Source organism: Rutilus rutilus (assembly GCF_951802725.1).
Source record: "Rutilus rutilus genome assembly, chromosome: 9".
NCBI classification, from domain to species: domain Eukaryota; kingdom Metazoa; phylum Chordata; class Actinopteri; order Cypriniformes; family Leuciscidae; genus Rutilus; species Rutilus rutilus.
Window position 1 is genome coordinate 36,415,921 of NC_140223.1, and position 17,505 is coordinate 36,433,425.

General features: G+C 38.9%; 1 protein-coding gene across 1 annotated transcript in view; it reads right to left on the reverse strand.

Moving 5' to 3' along the window:
* Positions 1-17,505, reverse strand: part of atm (ATM serine/threonine kinase) — a 77,201-nt gene that overhangs the window by 29,433 nt on the left and 30,263 nt on the right. The window contains exons 23-37 of the mRNA XM_084419125.1: positions 16,302-16,472; positions 16,034-16,209; positions 11,079-11,322; positions 10,800-10,918; positions 10,335-10,461; positions 10,023-10,222; positions 7,336-7,510; positions 6,043-6,207; positions 4,373-4,505; positions 4,161-4,256; positions 3,419-3,590; positions 2,655-2,796; positions 628-804; positions 336-513; positions 112-223 (exon numbers count right to left, since the gene is read on the reverse strand). Coding sequence (XP_084275251.1) covers positions 112-223; positions 336-513; positions 628-804; positions 2,655-2,796; positions 3,419-3,590; positions 4,161-4,256; positions 4,373-4,505; positions 6,043-6,207; positions 7,336-7,510; positions 10,023-10,222; positions 10,335-10,461; positions 10,800-10,918; positions 11,079-11,322; positions 16,034-16,209; positions 16,302-16,472 — 2,387 coding nt within the window. The remainder of the gene's footprint in view (positions 1-111; positions 224-335; positions 514-627; positions 805-2,654; positions 2,797-3,418; positions 3,591-4,160; positions 4,257-4,372; positions 4,506-6,042; positions 6,208-7,335; positions 7,511-10,022; positions 10,223-10,334; positions 10,462-10,799; positions 10,919-11,078; positions 11,323-16,033; positions 16,210-16,301; positions 16,473-17,505) is intronic.

Here is a 17,505-nt window from a genome sequence, read left to right on the forward strand (position 1 = left end):
CCCTAGGGGCAGTAGGGGTGCATGCATATTCAAACCATCAAAATAATTGCATTAATAATACTTATATACTTTGGCCACACAGAATTTGATAGAAATGAAACTTTTTCCAACCTTCCAGGTGCCACTGGGCGGCTCTGTTGTCTGAGATAGTCTATGACTGCCAGCATGCTGCGGAGTGAGGTTTTGTCTATCTGGCTCTGGTTGGCAACATCAATAATGTTCCCTGTTAAAACAGAAAAAGCGCTCACTTGTACAGAATAGAGAATCTCTAATAAGGCAGCACTGCAGCAGAAGTTGTTATTGCCATATTAATGAAGACTAACACGGTTTTGCACCTGAATCGGAGAGCATGGGGGTGGTGGGGCGGCTGGTGGGGGTGGAGGGCCTGCGGTACTGACTGAAGAAACTCTGGATGTGTGTGGATAACAGCTGCCTCCAGGAACCCTCCACATCTCCCAGGAGGATATCATGAACAAAGAGCGGCAGCATCCTCTGACAAAAATCGGTGTTCACCTACAGCAATAAAGAAGTTGCTTTCCGTTTACACTAAAGCTTTTGGGTCAGATAAACACACATCAGCATTATACACTGGATCACCAAAATACAGCAACTTTTTCATCAGTGTACCTCGCATAAAGGTCTGGTGAGAAGCAGAGCTTCGTTTCGGACCCCTCCACTGTCTAACAGGGCCATACACAGGTTCTTCAACCAGTCCTTGTGTCCACCAGGTGTCACTAGCCACAGGTCAGAGCTGTCCAGCCTGTCTCTGGACTCGGAGCTCACTTCCATGGTCATGATGGGCTCCTGTACAAAAGAGCAGATAAGTCCTATAAGGTGTGGACTGTAGTATGGGTTACTTTTATAACTGCAAGTATTATTTTTGTTGTCATTTAAAGGTTTATTTATTAAAATATCAATCATTTGTTTATTAAAGTACCTCTATTATAGCCTAGAAACCTAGACGCACCCTAGTGGCAGCACATTTTATTTTGCAGCCAGTGTCGTCTAGCAACTCTTCGTTGGCTTGCAAGCTGGAAAAACCAAACTCTAGTCAGGCCAATCACATCGTGTATAGAGTCGGTGGGCGGGCTTAACATAATGAGGGCTGCTGGCGAACAGCGGTCTTTCGAATCGGCTTTGACCGCGACTCTGGAGGACTTGGAGTTAAGCTTTTCTTTGAGAAAAGAACAAAGAAGTCATTCTTAAAAAAGGAAGATGTGTTCGGAGTTTTGCCGACCGGATATGGCAAAATTTTAATCTATCAACTAGCTCCGCTGGTGGGAAAACGCTCTGGTTGGTTGTAGCACTATCCTATTGCGTGCAGAGGGAATTTGAAGGACAACCGTTTATCCAACCCCTTCGGATTGAGCCCTGCCAATGCCAACATCTTGATGTGGGTCTGGCTTTTCAGGCTACCTCTATTATGCTTTTTCGGATATTACCTTTCATGCAGTGTGTAATATAGCTGTGAATGTAAAAAGTCTGCAAAGTTTCAAAGATTATTTTCTCCTAAAAGAAAGAAACGATTCTGAACTGACTGAAACAAGTCATCAGTAAAGCCAGTCTCACTTTCTGCTCGAACGTGTGTGGATTCGTCACAAATTTGCATAATGCCAGTCTATGGTCTTCATTGGTGGCCCTCGAACAACGTCTACTTCGACCCTCAAACACTGTAGTTGTAGCTGAGACCTGGAAGAGTTTCATTCGAGCTGATGACATGTCGAGAAGACGCTGTTTTATGCGCTGTGAATGCAAATTCACATTTCACAAGGAATTGTAATTTTGATACAATACAATTGATCTCAAATTGATACGGTAAAACTGATGCCATCATTACTGTTCATATCACTGTGTATCAAGTGCTGAGGAAGATCCGGAGCTGAAATTAAGATATTATAATGCATGTTTCATTTCCGACATGAGCTGTAAGCGGTCGACCAATCACAACAGACTGGGCCATCTGACTAATCAGAGCAGAGTAGACCAATCACAACAGACTGAGTCATCTGACCAATCAAAGAAGAGTGGACCGATCACAACAGACTGAGTCATCTGACCAATCAAAGAAGAGTAGACCAATCACAACAGACTGAGTCATCTGACCAATCAGAGCAGAGTAGACCGATCACAACAGACTGAGCCATCTGACCAATCAGAGCAGAGTAGACCAATCACAACAGACTGGGCCATCTGACCAATCAGAGCAGAGTAGACCAATCATAACAGCCTGGGCCATCTGACCAATCAGAGCAGATTAGACCAATCACAGCAGACTGAGTCATCTGACCAATCAGAGCAGAGTAGACCAATCACAACAGACTGGGCCATCTGACAAATCAGAGCAGAGTAGACCAATCACAACAGACTGGGCCATCTGACCAATCAGAGCAGAGGAAAGGAAGGGTTTATTGAGACTGAATTTGAGTTGATCAAACTGTTTCAGATGAGGTGATGCTGTAATGTATATTATCAGAAAATTAAACCGTTTTATAATGTAAACCTATTGAAGGAGACCTTTAAAACAAAATAAGTTACTTGTAGCATAATAAAGGTACTTTAATGGTTCATCAATTCACAAATACTCATCGTGCAGTTGGGATCAAGTGTCCATAAAAAGGATTTCATGTAGACACATGCAGATGTGAGACACTTGCCCGTCTCTTGGCAGAGCGGAAGGGGTTCAGGTATGCCAGCAAAGGGTCCCTTTTACTTTTATACAGTTCTCCGAAATCAAGCCCAGACTGTGTGGCCAAGATGTCCTTTAAACACACACCAGCAGCCTGACGCACCGTAATACTGAAATAAAAGAGAGAACTATGATGTAAGTGACGCAGACACATTCAAAATAAATACTATTAGAAAGCAAATATTGGAGATTGTTTCGTGTGAATTTGTCATGAAGTTGACCCAAGAACAGTGTGAAAGTCAGGGATGCACCGATATCAAAATTTTGTCCGATACGATAATTCTTTATATTTGAAAGCCGATAACCGATCTATTGGCCGATAAATCTAAATCCAAATTTTTGCATAATTTTTGCGAGCCTGATTACAAAAACAAAAGTCTCACCATGCCAAGTCATGTCCCAAGCACACAATTATAATGTTCTCATTATAATTTCATGTAGCCGATATGACAAGACTTGCGCTGCACATGTTGCACTGAACTGCATTTTCCTTTTTCAAAGTGATTCCAATCATATTTCAAGCAATTCAAAACCATCATGGCAAACAGTGTTCATCTGAAGGAAATAATCCATTATTTATCGGCTTTAACTTATCGGCCAAATTTTCTTATCGAGCCAATAACAATAACATTACAAATGAACATATTTCGCCCGATACCGATATGGTGCCTGATATATTGTGCATCCCAAGTGAAAGTGTAAGATCTGCTAAAGGAAGTAGTAATGAAGTGCCTGTGATGTGTGAGTGCATTGTCCATGCAGTTCAGGATGATGAAGATCCACTGAAGAGGAACATCTTGGAACATATGGGCTGCTCTAGCATACAACTGGTCTTTCCCATGATGCAACGCAATGGATGACAGGTCAACAGGCCCAAGTTCTCCCAGGCACCGACCAACAGCCTCTGAGGAGTAAATGATAAAAACAAACACGACTTTATTCAACTCTTCTGTGTTGGCCTATGAGTGAGTTCACGTAGTGTAACAGCGCAGCGCTTCTGGGCCAGCATCACACGCATCACACACATGACCAGCGTCGGCCAATAGTGAGCCTACGTTCTGACGTACAACACAGAAGCGCTGCGCTGTTACACTACGTGAACTCACTCATAGGCCCACACAGGAAAATTAAGAGTTGAATAAAGTCATTATTTTTGGGGGTTCTTGCACACAAATAGTATTCTCTTTGCGTAATAAACTTAAGGTTGAGCCACTGTAGTCACTTGGACTATTTTAAACATTGTCTTTGCTAACTTTCTGGGCCGGCAAGTTTCAATAACAGAGAAGCCTATGGAGGAGTGATCCAGCTCTCAGATTTAATCAAAAATATCTTCATTTGTGTTCCGAAGATGAACGAAAGTCTTACGGGGAACAACGTGAGGGTGAGTAATTACTGACAGAATTTTTGGGTGAACTAACCCTTTAAGTAATTTAAATGGGGTTTTTATGTGTATGGCAACAGAGAAAGCACTTACTCAAGATGTCTCCTCCACCAGGGTGGTTAGCTGCGATTTTGCAGAGCTGAAGGAGGTTAAGAACCAGCTTCACCAGAATACAGCTGGCAGGATCGGCTAAACGCACATCAGATATAAACATGAGCTAAGACAGTGCTAGTAGAGTTAAATATATAAAGAGCTATAGCACCGTTATCTGACGGTAGCATAAAGAATTATAATGTGATTCTGACCATGGCATTCCTTCAAGAGTTGTCCTATCTGCTGTTTGTGGCTGTGAAGTTGCCTTTTCAAATCTTTCAATCCCTCCAAACGTGCCAGGGGCAAAGAATCGCAAGACGTAACAGACAGAAAATGCTCGATTTCCTGCAATAGACAGAAAAATAGAAGGAACAGGCACATGAAACGATTTTCAATAAGAGCAGAATTACATAATAAGAACAAATTGTAAATGTTAAGCCGTATCCCATATCAACTGTGATTATCATCAACCAATTATGAATTACTTAATTTCAAATTCAATCAAAATCAACTTCTCTAATTTAAATTTAGTTCATTATAATCCCACAACACAACATGTAGATATATTTAGACATGTTAAAGGTGCAGTAAGCGATTTCTGAAAAAATTTGAAATCAACCCATACAAACAAACCCCTGCCTTCATTGCTCCCCCCACAAAATGCATTAACATGCAATGCATGTGTCTCTTTATCATAGCTGAAGGAAAGCAAAATAAGAAAAATAATGCAAAGATGACACGAATAACAAGGAAGAACAAAAGATGAACATACAGTACACAGGAGAATATACAAGGAAGAGTTTGTTGCACAGAAGCTCCAGACAAACCACGACACTCAAAACTGTCCTGTTACTCATGTTACCAATGTAACCAATGTAACTCATGTCCGTTTTCAGGCCTTCCCGCTTATATTAACGTGGGACCTAAATAGGGATGTGCCGATCCGATACTCAGTATCGGTATCGATTCCGATACTGCCATTCTTTGTCGGATCGGGTATCAGTCAGAGGAGACCGATCCAAATCCGATATTGTGCGTATACTATTCTGTGTTATTGTTTAAGCCCCACAAAAGGCACAAAAACATCATAAAGCACCATAAAGTGTCCGTGTACTATATTATAAGTGTTTTGAAGCCATTCTATAGTATAATGTGAGATAGAAATGATTATTTAAGTCATAAAATTCAAGATGACGTAAACGTTTCCCTCCACTGCGGCTGTCAATCATATCCACTAATCTAGTTTATAATAGCATTTTTGTCATAGATAATGATCTTTTTTTTTTTTTTTTTTGGTTTTTTTTTTTTTTTATACTGAAGTTGTCTGTATGAAGTAGATTGTGTTTAACACACAAAAGAGTGATTATCAGTTCAACACACAGAGTTATAGAAATTCTACTTGATTTAAAAAAAAAACTGCGCTGGTATCGGATCGGTATCGGTCGACACTCAGAATTTTTGGTATTGGATCGGATTGGTTCTGAAAAAATGGTATCGGTACATACATCCCTAGTCCTAAAGCTTTTGCCTGATCATAAGCGTTGTTTTCCCAGTGATATTCAGCTGACCTTTTCTCTTTTGTAATGTCTCTCAGCCATCTCTCTTTCTACAGTCATTCTTCAAATCCCCCCCCCCCCATCATGAGTGGGCACGCCCGCTACTTCTGATTGGCTCATTCACTCCCCTCTCCCATCATGAGTGGACACGCCCCCTGCTGCTGATTGGCTCCCCCATCATGAGTGGACACGCCCCCTACTGCTGATTGGCTACAAGTGTGTTGTGCTGCTCGGCCCAATCCACTTTCAACAGCATTTCTCAGAAATCACTTACTGCACTTTTAATGTTAAACAATGTGGGTCTACGCAGCATTTCTGATGTTGACCTGTCTGAGAGAGAAGGCTCCAGAGCTGTATTTGAGGGCATGTTGGGCGGCTCTGAGCTCTCTGAAGTTTGGTCGGTCAGGGAAAGGCTCCAACAGGGGAATGGACTTTCTCAACATGCTGTTCTCCGGGTTTTCTATTACCAGGAACCTTAGCAGACGGAGGACCTAAAAGCAGCCGCATGCACAACATGTCATATAATGATTAATCAGTCAAATCATGCATCACACTTGTAAACTTGAAAATTATATTATTTTGTTAGTGAACACTGTTAACATCGTAATTGACTTTAAATCAGTACTGTAATTCAGTTTTGCATCCACCTCTTGTGTCACGACTCTTAACAGAAACTTAACAGTGACTTGAAACCCTAATTACAAAAAAGCATTTCAATTTACATTTCAGTTATTCATTTCCAAATATATTTAGATATTTCCAAATCAGTTATTCTCCAGTCGTTGAATTCCATGATTTCTGAAAAAGGATTTTTAAACGCATTTTGTAGAGATCATGTCCGTGTAAATATTTTAAACTTTTAATTTGAAAAATATATATTCTCTTAACTATACCAATTTCCTTGACTTGTCAGAACTGTAATAATTTCCATAAGTCTGAAATCATCATTTTAAAAATCCTTGATATTTAGATTTTTGTGTGTTATCGCTTAAAAATGCACACACTCTAGTGGCCAGATGTGTTGAGGCCAAAAATAAAAAAAATGTGGGGCTTTAAAGGGATAGTTCACGCAAAAATTAATTTACTCACCCTTATGTTGTTCCAAACAGTTGATGGACGCGGGGGAAAAAAATACTATGGAAGTCAATGGATAATTCTTCAAAATATCCTCTTTTGTGTTCAGCAGAAGAAAGAAACTCATACAGGTTTGGAACAACTTGAGGGTGAGTAAATGATGACAGAATTTTCATTTTGGGTGAACTATCCCTTTAACTTTATTTAGCTTTATTTGAAAAAGTAAATAATGTTTTTATGGTAATAGGTTTCCTGTGGTACATCTGCTGTTTTCGAACACTTTTTTACAGATTTACAGATACTAGGAGTGTCCGTAGATTACAATAAGTAACTAAAACAATGATGATAAAAATTAAAAGAATACAATTTCAGAATTCTAGAAGTTTGAATAGCTGAATATTTTTTTCAGACATTGTTTTATCTTAAAACTTTGAGGTTTTATATCAAAAATTTGAAGTAATCTTGAGGCCCCTCGGACGTTTGCTGAAGCCCCCTAGTTGAGAACCTCTGCACTTAAAGATAACCCTCTCTCTGTTCTCTCTCACCTGCTGAGATATGGCAGACTGTTCGGTGACCTGTGCTGTGAGAGTGGCCACTATGACCTGCAGGTGACTCTCCAGAGCATCATCACAGTATTCAACAGCCGTCTGACAGACCAGCGACAGCAGCTCACAGCACAGGGACAAACTGCGAGAGGACACCTCATCCTGAGGACATGATCTGCAGCAGAACACAAGAGCTCAGTCATTCCCAGCAAAATCAGCCTGTGGACTCTTGTTTTCTCAACCTGTCTCCCACTAATGACCACTAATTATTCATTTGTCATCTAGCTGATAACCCAAAGGGCCCTATTTTAATGATCTAAGCTCATGGTCTATAGCGCACAGCTCAAGTGCACTTAGTGCGTGTCCGAATCCACTTTTGCTAGTTTAACGACGGGAAAAATGGTCGGCGTACCCGGCGCATGGTCTAAAAGGGTTGACCCTATTCTCTTAATGAGTAATGGGTGTGTTTTGGGCGTAACGTGCAATAAACCAATCAGAGTCTCATATCCCACTCCCTTTAAAAGCCAGTTGCGCTCACAACATGGCGGATTCGCTATTTACATGGAGGAATTTGCAAGCGGAAAAACTGAACGCTTCTCTAGCGAGGAAACGGATCTGCTCGTGCGCGAGGTTAAAGACCATCTACGGGACAAGCCGGATTCCACCATATCTTTATGTACACATTAATAATCTTTTACATTGTAATCCTTTTATTTTTAATATTTGGCATGTTTGTGTGCTGCTGCGCGTCCCTGTGTGTGTAATAAGCAGAGTGTATGTGCGTTGTGGACCTGCCTATAGGCGCACATTACTAACACGCTCTTTAAATAACAAAAAATATTGCGCCATTGACCAACTGAAACCTGGTCTAAAGTTTTCAGTTCCTCAAAATAGCAACGCTCCGACAATGAGCCAGAACACACCTCGTTTTCAGACCAGCATACTGGTACCAGCTCTTTGATACCAATCTTTCATTTGAAAGTCACGTGTCTAGTATCTGTAAAACCACATTCTTCCATCTTAAAAATATATCTAAATTACGCCATATCTTTTCATTGACAAATGCGGAACAATTAGTTCATGCGTTCATGACATCAAGGCTAGATTATTGTAATGCCTACTGGGTGGTTGCCCTGCACGCTTAATAAACAAACTACAGCTGGTTCAAAACGCAGCAGCTCGAGTTCTTACCAGAACCAGGAAGTATGACCATATTAGCCCTGTTCTGTCAACACTGCACTGGCTCCCTATTACACATCGTATCAATTTAAAAATATTGCTGATTACTTAGAAAGCACTAAATGGTTTAGCTCCGCAGTACTTGAGCGAGCTCTTAATGCATTATAGTCCTTCACGTCTATAGCGGTCTCAAAATTCCGGCCAGTTAATAATACCTAGAATATCAAAATCGACTGCTGGCGGTAGATCCTTCTCCTATTTAGCACCTAAACTCTGGAACAGTCTTCCTAACATTGTCCGGGAAGCAAACACACTCTGTCAGTTAAAATCTAGACTAAAAACACATCTCTTTAAACTGGCATACACATAGAAAATTATACAGTACTATTATTCAAATCAGTTAAATGATTATTAGGCTGCATAAATTAGGTCAGCCGGAACCGGGAATGCTTCCTATAAAACCCGATGTACTTATAACATCTCGATGGCATCTACGCTAATGTTAGTCTTTCTGCTTATTCCGAGGTTTACTGTAATCAGCCGGATCCGGGCCGTATCCAGATCAGATGGCGGACCTGCGCCTAGACACGACCACAACGCATCCCTGAAGTGTCAGCAGAGATTGTGTCAACTAGACTCTCCCCTGTAAGGCCTCATCGACACGACAGCCATCGGCACTGATCCTCAACAAACCCGTATACCGGCGTGAGTCTGATCTTCAACCAGATGGAACTGGATAATATTCTGAATGTTCCAAACCAATCTGACTTCTGACCTGTAATGCTGCCTGAATAATCATACACTGTTCGTTCATTGGTCAGAGGAGAACTGGCCCCCCGACTGAGCCTGGTTTCTCCCAAGGTTTTTTTCTCCATCCTGTCACCTGATGGAGATTTGGTTCCTTGCCACTGTCGCCATTGGCCTGGCTTGCTTAGTTGGGGACATTAAATTTAACATTAAATTTAATATTTAACAATAATATTGATCTGCCTGCATTGACACTATTACACAAGAACTGAACTGAGCTGGACGATGACATCACAGTTTACTCCAGAGTGGCTATGTATATATATATATATATATATATATAAATGAACTAAATTTAAATGCACTCTTTCATTTAAATTAAACTAAATTAAAACTTTTTTTTTAAAACAAATCTGAAACATTACTGAACCTACTTAAACTGGACTGTGACGCTATTTTCTTCTGGAAACAAACTTTGTTGCATTATTTTCCTGTTATCTCTGTAAAACTGCTTTGAAACAATCTGTGTTGTAAAAAGTGCATATAAATAAAGGTGACTTGACTTGACCAGCAGCCCATGGGCGCACAGATAGGCGCATATGCATTTGCTATTTAAACAACGTGGACTATGACGTGAAAATGATGACTGCGTCGGGCTGAAACGAGCAAAACACACTTGCGTCGCGACGTCTGGCGCTGCATTGCGTCGAGTGTGTGATAGGGCCCTAAAACAGCCGTAATGTGTGTGTGTGTGAGCAGACCTGCTGTTGATGTGGTGAATGAGTGTATAGATGATGTCCCGCAGCACAAACGCCCATGCTCCGCCCAGCCCATCCTTCACCTCCCTGAGCAACAGGCTCACAAACAGGTGGTACATCATCAGTATGCGGTGCCGCTCGTAGGCGTTGGTGGTCTCGGCAGCCTTCTGACAGATCGCTATGAGAATCCTCTGAATGGACATCTGAAACAAACAGAACAAACACAGACAGGCACAATGCACTTGTTGACTTGCTGCACATTTATACGCTAGCTCAGGGGAAATATGAAGATGGAAGTTTGAGTGTGAGGCTCACGGGAGTCTTTGACAGGATGGTGACTAGAGACTTGTGGTTGGCACTGTGGCATTTGCTCAGGTAATCCAGCGTGGCTTTGATCACATATGAGCTGAAGAATGGCGGGTTTGGCGCGGGATCCAACTCTCTAATTATAAAAATGCAACATGTTTAGGAAATTTCTTATGATTCATATAGGGTGTCAATAATATAATAAAATCCAAGTGGAATTATCAGTGAATTTGTCAATGCTGGATGAGCATTTGAGCGCATACGTTTTTAAGCGCATTTTTTTAATTTATGTGCATCTTGCCGTTTCCCTCCAGAGTTTTTTTTTTTCTGCATAAAAAAAGGTGGATGGAAAGTTCTCAAAGTTTCAGTATGTTTTCATAGTGTATCAACTCTCTTTTATCTCAAATAAACTGATTCCACATGTTATTATCTTTGTAATGATCTGTTAGGTGGCATGATAAGAAATAAATATACCCAGTAAATTTCTGTAGGTCTCCACTATCCGCAGACGCTCCTCCTGCAGTCTCATGCAGTGTCATTAACAGCTCCACCACAATGTCAGCCAGGTTGTTGCAAATCAAACTGTCAATTTGCTGAAGGAAAAAGAAAACTGTTTATATAAATAATTCTTGAGCTGTGTACCAATTTGACCAATTGTGTACCAACTGCATCTACAGAAAGATACAGTTTAAGTGTAGATCAGTAATGTACTAAATATCAGATGAATGAATTGAAACACAACTGTATCCTCACCTGTTTTCCCAGGAAGTTGCTGTCCTTCAGTATATCGTACACCCTGTGAGCCTTATCTCTCTGCTGGGCCACATGGGTGTCTTGCCCAGCGAGGGCGAAGTGAGGCAGGATGTTCACCATGATCTTGGGGAAGCAGTCAGCCAGCAGCTGCTTCCAGTCCTGAGCCAAGTGATTCCCAATGGATTTCACCTCCTCAAAGTCATTCAGGAAGACCAGGTGTGGGATCAGCACATGGTAGGATGACCTAAAATTATAAAACATAGTTACAGTATAATCAGTACAATACAGTATATTTACAGAAGAACTCGGGCGAAAAACTTCTGAACATTTCCGGTGAACTGTTAGCTGCCTTTCTGCACTCGCTGTACATCGACACAGAATCATTAATGGTTGACTATTTAATATTGATTTACATTTTAATGCATTTATCACACTTACCTAATTTGTCAATAAACCAGTTTTATTGATTGCATTAAAGACTTAAAGCTAATGGAATAAAAAACCGTCACAGAATAAATACAGAATAAAACCAAATGCAGAATATGTCTGTATTTGGACCATTTTTCCAGCACTTCAAATGTTATTTTTTATGTGATGACCAAAAACATTATTTGTTCATCCTTCTGAGATTGTTCCCATTTGTACATCAACGTTTTAAGATGTAGGAAATCCAACATTTGATAGAAAACACTTTTATTTTTAAATAAAAAATACATTAATTACCACTATAACCAGTAGATGGCGGCAGAGTAGCATTTTTATTGGCTTATATTAGCCATAACCTGTAATATGTTTTTTACACGTTTTGCTTTTGAATAAATATTAAACATTATAAAATCCCTAGTTTTAAAAATACATTTTGTAAAGGTTTAACACTTTTTTTGTAGTGGAGTATGGAGTTGGAAAAGTCTCATGAAGAACAAAAACTTTTCTTCAAACTGCGAATGAATTACACAGAAAGCGAGCACCACGCTCTCCCTTTATAATCACAGAAGCTGTCAGGAAAACTCCTATTTTGTTCAATAAATTGAACTAAAGTGCACAATAAATCTTTAATTTACAGTGTTGACTCTTTTTATGATTGCTGAGGAGGAACACTGAGGGACGCGTCTTTCTATGGCGTTTCACGTTTGAATAACTAAATTAATGCTAGGCCTGACTATTTAAGTGACTATATTCTGATTATAAACTAAGTATTACACTATTGATGCTGTTAAAGCTACCCGAGGACATTGAAGATACAAGTGACATTTCACTAGAAGTTTTCCAGCTGGCTTATATTATTGCGGAAGTTATTAAGAACGTTCCGTGCATATGCTCAATTGCCATGAAAATAAATAACGTTAAAGGGATATTTATGGGATTAATATCCTGCCATGATTCAAATCTGAAAATAAAGTTCTGAAAGGTTGAAACTAAGTGTTCGAAAACTCAAAATCTTACAAAAAAAGTTTTGCAAGATCGAAAAATAAGAATTGCAAGTTTGCAAAATGTAAAAAAATAAAAATATCTCTGCAAACATTATGATGTTTTTGAGATTTCCTTCTTCAGAACTGCAAAAAAAAAATTTTACGTCTTTGCGCAAACAATTTTTCAGAGTTTCAAATTTGTCAGTGTTCTCCCACTGTATTAGTTTGTTTTCCAGGTTTGAAACCTTGTAAATGGTGATCTGAAAACTGGTGTGCGAATGTGTGAAAAAAAGTTTTGAAACTCTGAAAACATAGTTTTGCAGGCTTGCAAAGTGGTAAAAAAAAAAAAAATCTGTGCAAACATAATTTTGTTTTTGAGTTTTCCTCCTTCAGAAGTGCAACCCTCTTTTTTACAGTGTTGTGCAATCATTTTTTCAGAGTTTCGAATTTGTCAGTGTTCTCCCAGTGTATTAGTTTACTTTCCAGATTTGAAACCTTGTAAATGGTGATCTGAAAACTGGTGTGCAAATAGGTGAAAAAAAGTTTTGAAACTCTGAAAACTGAGGTTCGAAAGGGCGAAACTTATTACATTACATTACATTTGCACTCCCATTGCAGACTATTTTTTCAGAGCTGAGTTTACAACACCCACTTTGCGGAGATGCGCACACACAGTTGCGAGCTTGCGACTCACGTGATTTGTGGCAGCGTTGTCACGCAGCTCTGCTCTGAAACTCTGAAACTCAGACTGAGCGAAAATGAAGCTTCGCAACTTCGCAACTTAAAAAAAGCCTGGAGGGAGGGCCTTCTGCTCTTGGCCAATGCTTTGCTGTCTGCTGACGTACAGTCCAATCACAAGTCGTATTTACTGGAAAGGTGGGATTGACCGACTGCTCCGCCAATGACGAAAGAGCACAGGATACACAAACAGGATGCACAGCTTTTTTAAAAGTTTATTTTATAAATTATCTTTAAAATAGAATATTCTGAAAATGTGACATTTTTGCTGATTCACATTGGTATCAAAATAGGTAAAACACATTTCAATGTTACATACACCATTATGTTTTTGTAAAGATCACATTAGTTAACTGTAGGCCTATTTTCATGTTGTTCAGATTATAACAGATTATTATTTGATAACACCATTCAAAAGAATATTCAACATGAATGCCCCATTATGTTTTATGATTATTTTTTGTTTTTTAACTCCAATTGTATTCATACAACTCCAATTTTATTGGCTTTTTTATTGGCCAGCAGCAGTCATTAAACAAACATAAGATTCACATAATATACACAAAATTTTTTTTTTTTGCCTCATGCATTCATGTTGAATATTTGATACCAAAGCAAGGTTTTTTTTTTTTTTTTTTATGCTTGTTTTGCATATTAAACTTTTTATAAATGCCACCTCTGATGCAGTTTTCTCTGCAGTGGGAAAAAACGTTTTTTTTATACTAGTCAATTTGATTGGTAAAAGCAATATAGTGACTTAAAATGTATAGAATTTGACTTGAAAGATGACAGTTAGGGGGAAATTGCCTTTATAAAAAAAAAAAAAAAAAATGCAATGCGAATCAATTTAAGATTATTGGTTCAGAATAAATTATTTTTACAACACAAAATTGAACAGTTTACTGAAGTTAGTTATTGCACCAATACAGTACTTGAGATTTTATTATAATATTAGGCCAATGTACATGACTGAGTCGCTCGCTGCGTGAGGAGAATGAGTCGCTCGCTGAGGAAAGTGAGTCGCTCGCTGTGTGAGGAGAGTGAGTCGCCATCTGAGGAGAGTGAGTTGCTCGCTGTGTGAGGAGAGTGAGTCGCCATCTGAGGAGAGTGAGTCGCCAGCTGATGAAAGTGAGTCGCTCGCTATGTGAGGTGAGTGAGAGTGAGTCGCCAGCTTAGGAAAGTGAGTCGCTCGCTGTGTGAGGAGAGCGAGTATGAGAATTTCGAGAGTGAGAATTTCGTAATTGGCGGAGCAGTCGGTCAAATCCCACCTTTCCAGTAAATACGACTTGTGATTGGACTGTACGTCAGCAGACAGCAAAGCATTGGCCAAGAGCAGAAGGCCCTCCCTCCAGGCTTTTTTTAAGTTGCGAAGTTGCGAAGCTTCATTTTCGCTCAGTCTGAGTTTCAGAGTTTCAGAGCAGAGCTGCGTGACAACGCTGCCACAAATCACGTGAGTCGCAAGCTCGCAACTGTGTGTGCGCATCTCCGCAAAGTGGGTGTTGTAAACTCAGCTCTGAAAAAATAGTCTGCAATGGGAGTGCAAATGTAATGTAATGTAATAAGTTTCGCCCTTTCGAACCTCAGTTTTCAGAGTTTCAAAACTTTTTTTCACCTATTTGCACACCAGTTTTCAGATCACCATTTACAAGGTTTCAAATCTGGAAAGTAAACTAATACACTGGGAGAACACTGACAAATTCGAAACTCTGAAAAAATGATTGCACAACACTGTAAAAAAGAGGGTTGCACTTCTGAAGGAGGAAAACTCAAAAACAAAATTATGTTTGCACAGATTTTTTTTTTTTTTACCACTTTGCAAGCCTGCAAAACTATGTTTTCAGAGTTTCAAAACTTTTTTTCACACATTCGCACACCAGTTTTCAGATCACCATTTACAAGGTTTCAAACCTGGAAAACAAACTAATACAGTGGGAGAACACTGACAAATTTGAAACTCTGAAAAATTGTTTCCGCAACATCGTAAAAAAAGCATTGCAGTTCTGAAGAAAGAAATCTCAAAAATAACAATGTTTGCAGAGATATTTTTATTTTTTTTACATTTTGCAAACTTGCAAATCTTATTTTTCGATCTTGCAAAACTTTTTTTTGTAAGATTTTGAGTTTTCGAACACTTAGTTTCAACCTTTCAGAACTTTATTTTCAGATTTGAATCATGGCAGGATATTAATCCCATAGATATTTCACCGCTGGAAAGATGCATGTGTATTTAAATTGGGTCATTTATAAAGTAGAAATGTGAAATTATTTTAGAAGTTGGTGCCTTCTAGACTGAGAAAAGCCAGAAAATGTATCTTTGGCTCATGTGGATGAAAAGACAATAACTCCCAGAATGCACTTGCTTCGCTGCCCTACGAGGACACTCCCAATCCACGCCTACTGGTTACAGAGGGCAGTATCGGAAGAAATTATACAACTAGGCGACTAGTTGAGTCGCAACTGAAAAGACGCCGTTTTATCGTGAGATCCCACCCCCTATGGGTGGAACTAGCTCCTACTACTAGCCTCCTAAGAAGCCTCTGATGACGCTAAATGACGATTTTTGTGTCATCTGAGGTTTTTTTTTCCAGACACACAATACATAAATCTCTCGTCTCAAGGGGACGAGAGGCATGGGAGGGAATATGCGAAAATACTACCGGGTTTCTACTGATGCAAAGCTTAATGCTAATCGGTGAAGTATCCCTTTAAAACAGCCTTCTGATACCATTTATGCAAAATATGATTTATTTTGATTTGGGCTGAAATATGAGCAGCATGTGAGATTCAGCCTATGGCAGGAGCACAAACCTGTAAAACTCGTCCAGACTGCAGAAGCCCAGCAGTGTGTAGGGGAAGGACTGCAGCGTGTACCTCGAGTCGGACTGCTTTTGGTTCAGCCACTCAGCCACCAGGTAATATAGGTGTGAATGAATTAAACTCTTCGAGTCCCTGTACCCAAGCGACCGGGACACACCTCTTAGCACCTGCAGAGTTCACCACAGAAAAACGTTTTAATGGAGGACACAAAGGAACATTTGGATAGTGTTCAGTGTTGAATATCTTGACATGTCTTTACCTTATTGATGAGCTGTTCATCAATGCTGTTCTCCTTGTAGGACTGAAAGAGTGCAAACAAGGCTTGCTTCTCACACACGGGGCTGCAGGACATCACCATAGAGACGCTTTTCAGCAAGGTCGCCCGTCGATTAAAGGTCTCGTCGGGTAAGTCTTCTGAAGGACAGCTCTTCTGTACAACAACAGCATTAAAGTATTAGAAGTATATTCTTAGGATGTCAAACCAAGTCAATACCAAAACTAAAGATGTTTTACTTTAAAAATTCATTAGGTGTTTTTTTTTATAGATATATTTCTGAGTGTTTACAAACTTTTTCACTTGTTCATCTTTGTATATCTGTTATATATATATATATACTGTATATATTTTTTTTGTGTGTGTTCTTTATTTACTTGAATAATTACTTGTAAAAACTTGTTAATAATTGATTGCTACATAACATGGTTTTAATTCAACATTTATAAATCTACACAATTAATTTCGTTTATTTAATATGTAACTTTTAAAATAAAGGAGTATGTTCAATAGGATATAGGATTTAAAAATCTTGAAAAATGTTAGTGTTGTAACAAGTCTTTTTATTGGATTAATTATGTCATAAATGACCTATAATCAGGTAAAGATCAAACATTAAAAAATTAGAAGTCTATTCTTAGGATGTCAAACTAAGTTAATACCACAACTAAACTAAGATGTTTTAGTTTAAAAATTCATTGGGTGTTTTTTTGTTTTGTTTTTTGTTTTCTGAGCGTTTACAGATCTTTGTATATCTGTTCTATAATTATTATTTTTTTGTTCTACTGTTTGTAATTTGTGCTCTTTATTGTATAACTGACTGCTTACTTGAATATTTACTTGTAAAAACTCTACACAGTTAATTTTATGTAATATGTAATTTTTAAAATAAAGGAGTATGCACAATAAGATATAGGATTTAAGAATCTTGAAAACTCACTGGTATTGATATCAGCTACTGAAATTTTAGTGTTGTAACAACCCAAGTCTTTTCCATAATTATTGGATTGGTTATGCCATAAACGACCTATAATCAGGTAAAGATCAAACACAGTATAGCGTGAGTTTTGCCCTTAGTTCTTAGAGCGTATTTTAACATCTAAAGTCATTTGATTCGACTTCTTTATGCATCAAAATTCACTGATGCAATGGGCAACGAGTTATTAAAAAATACAATTTCATAGTACAT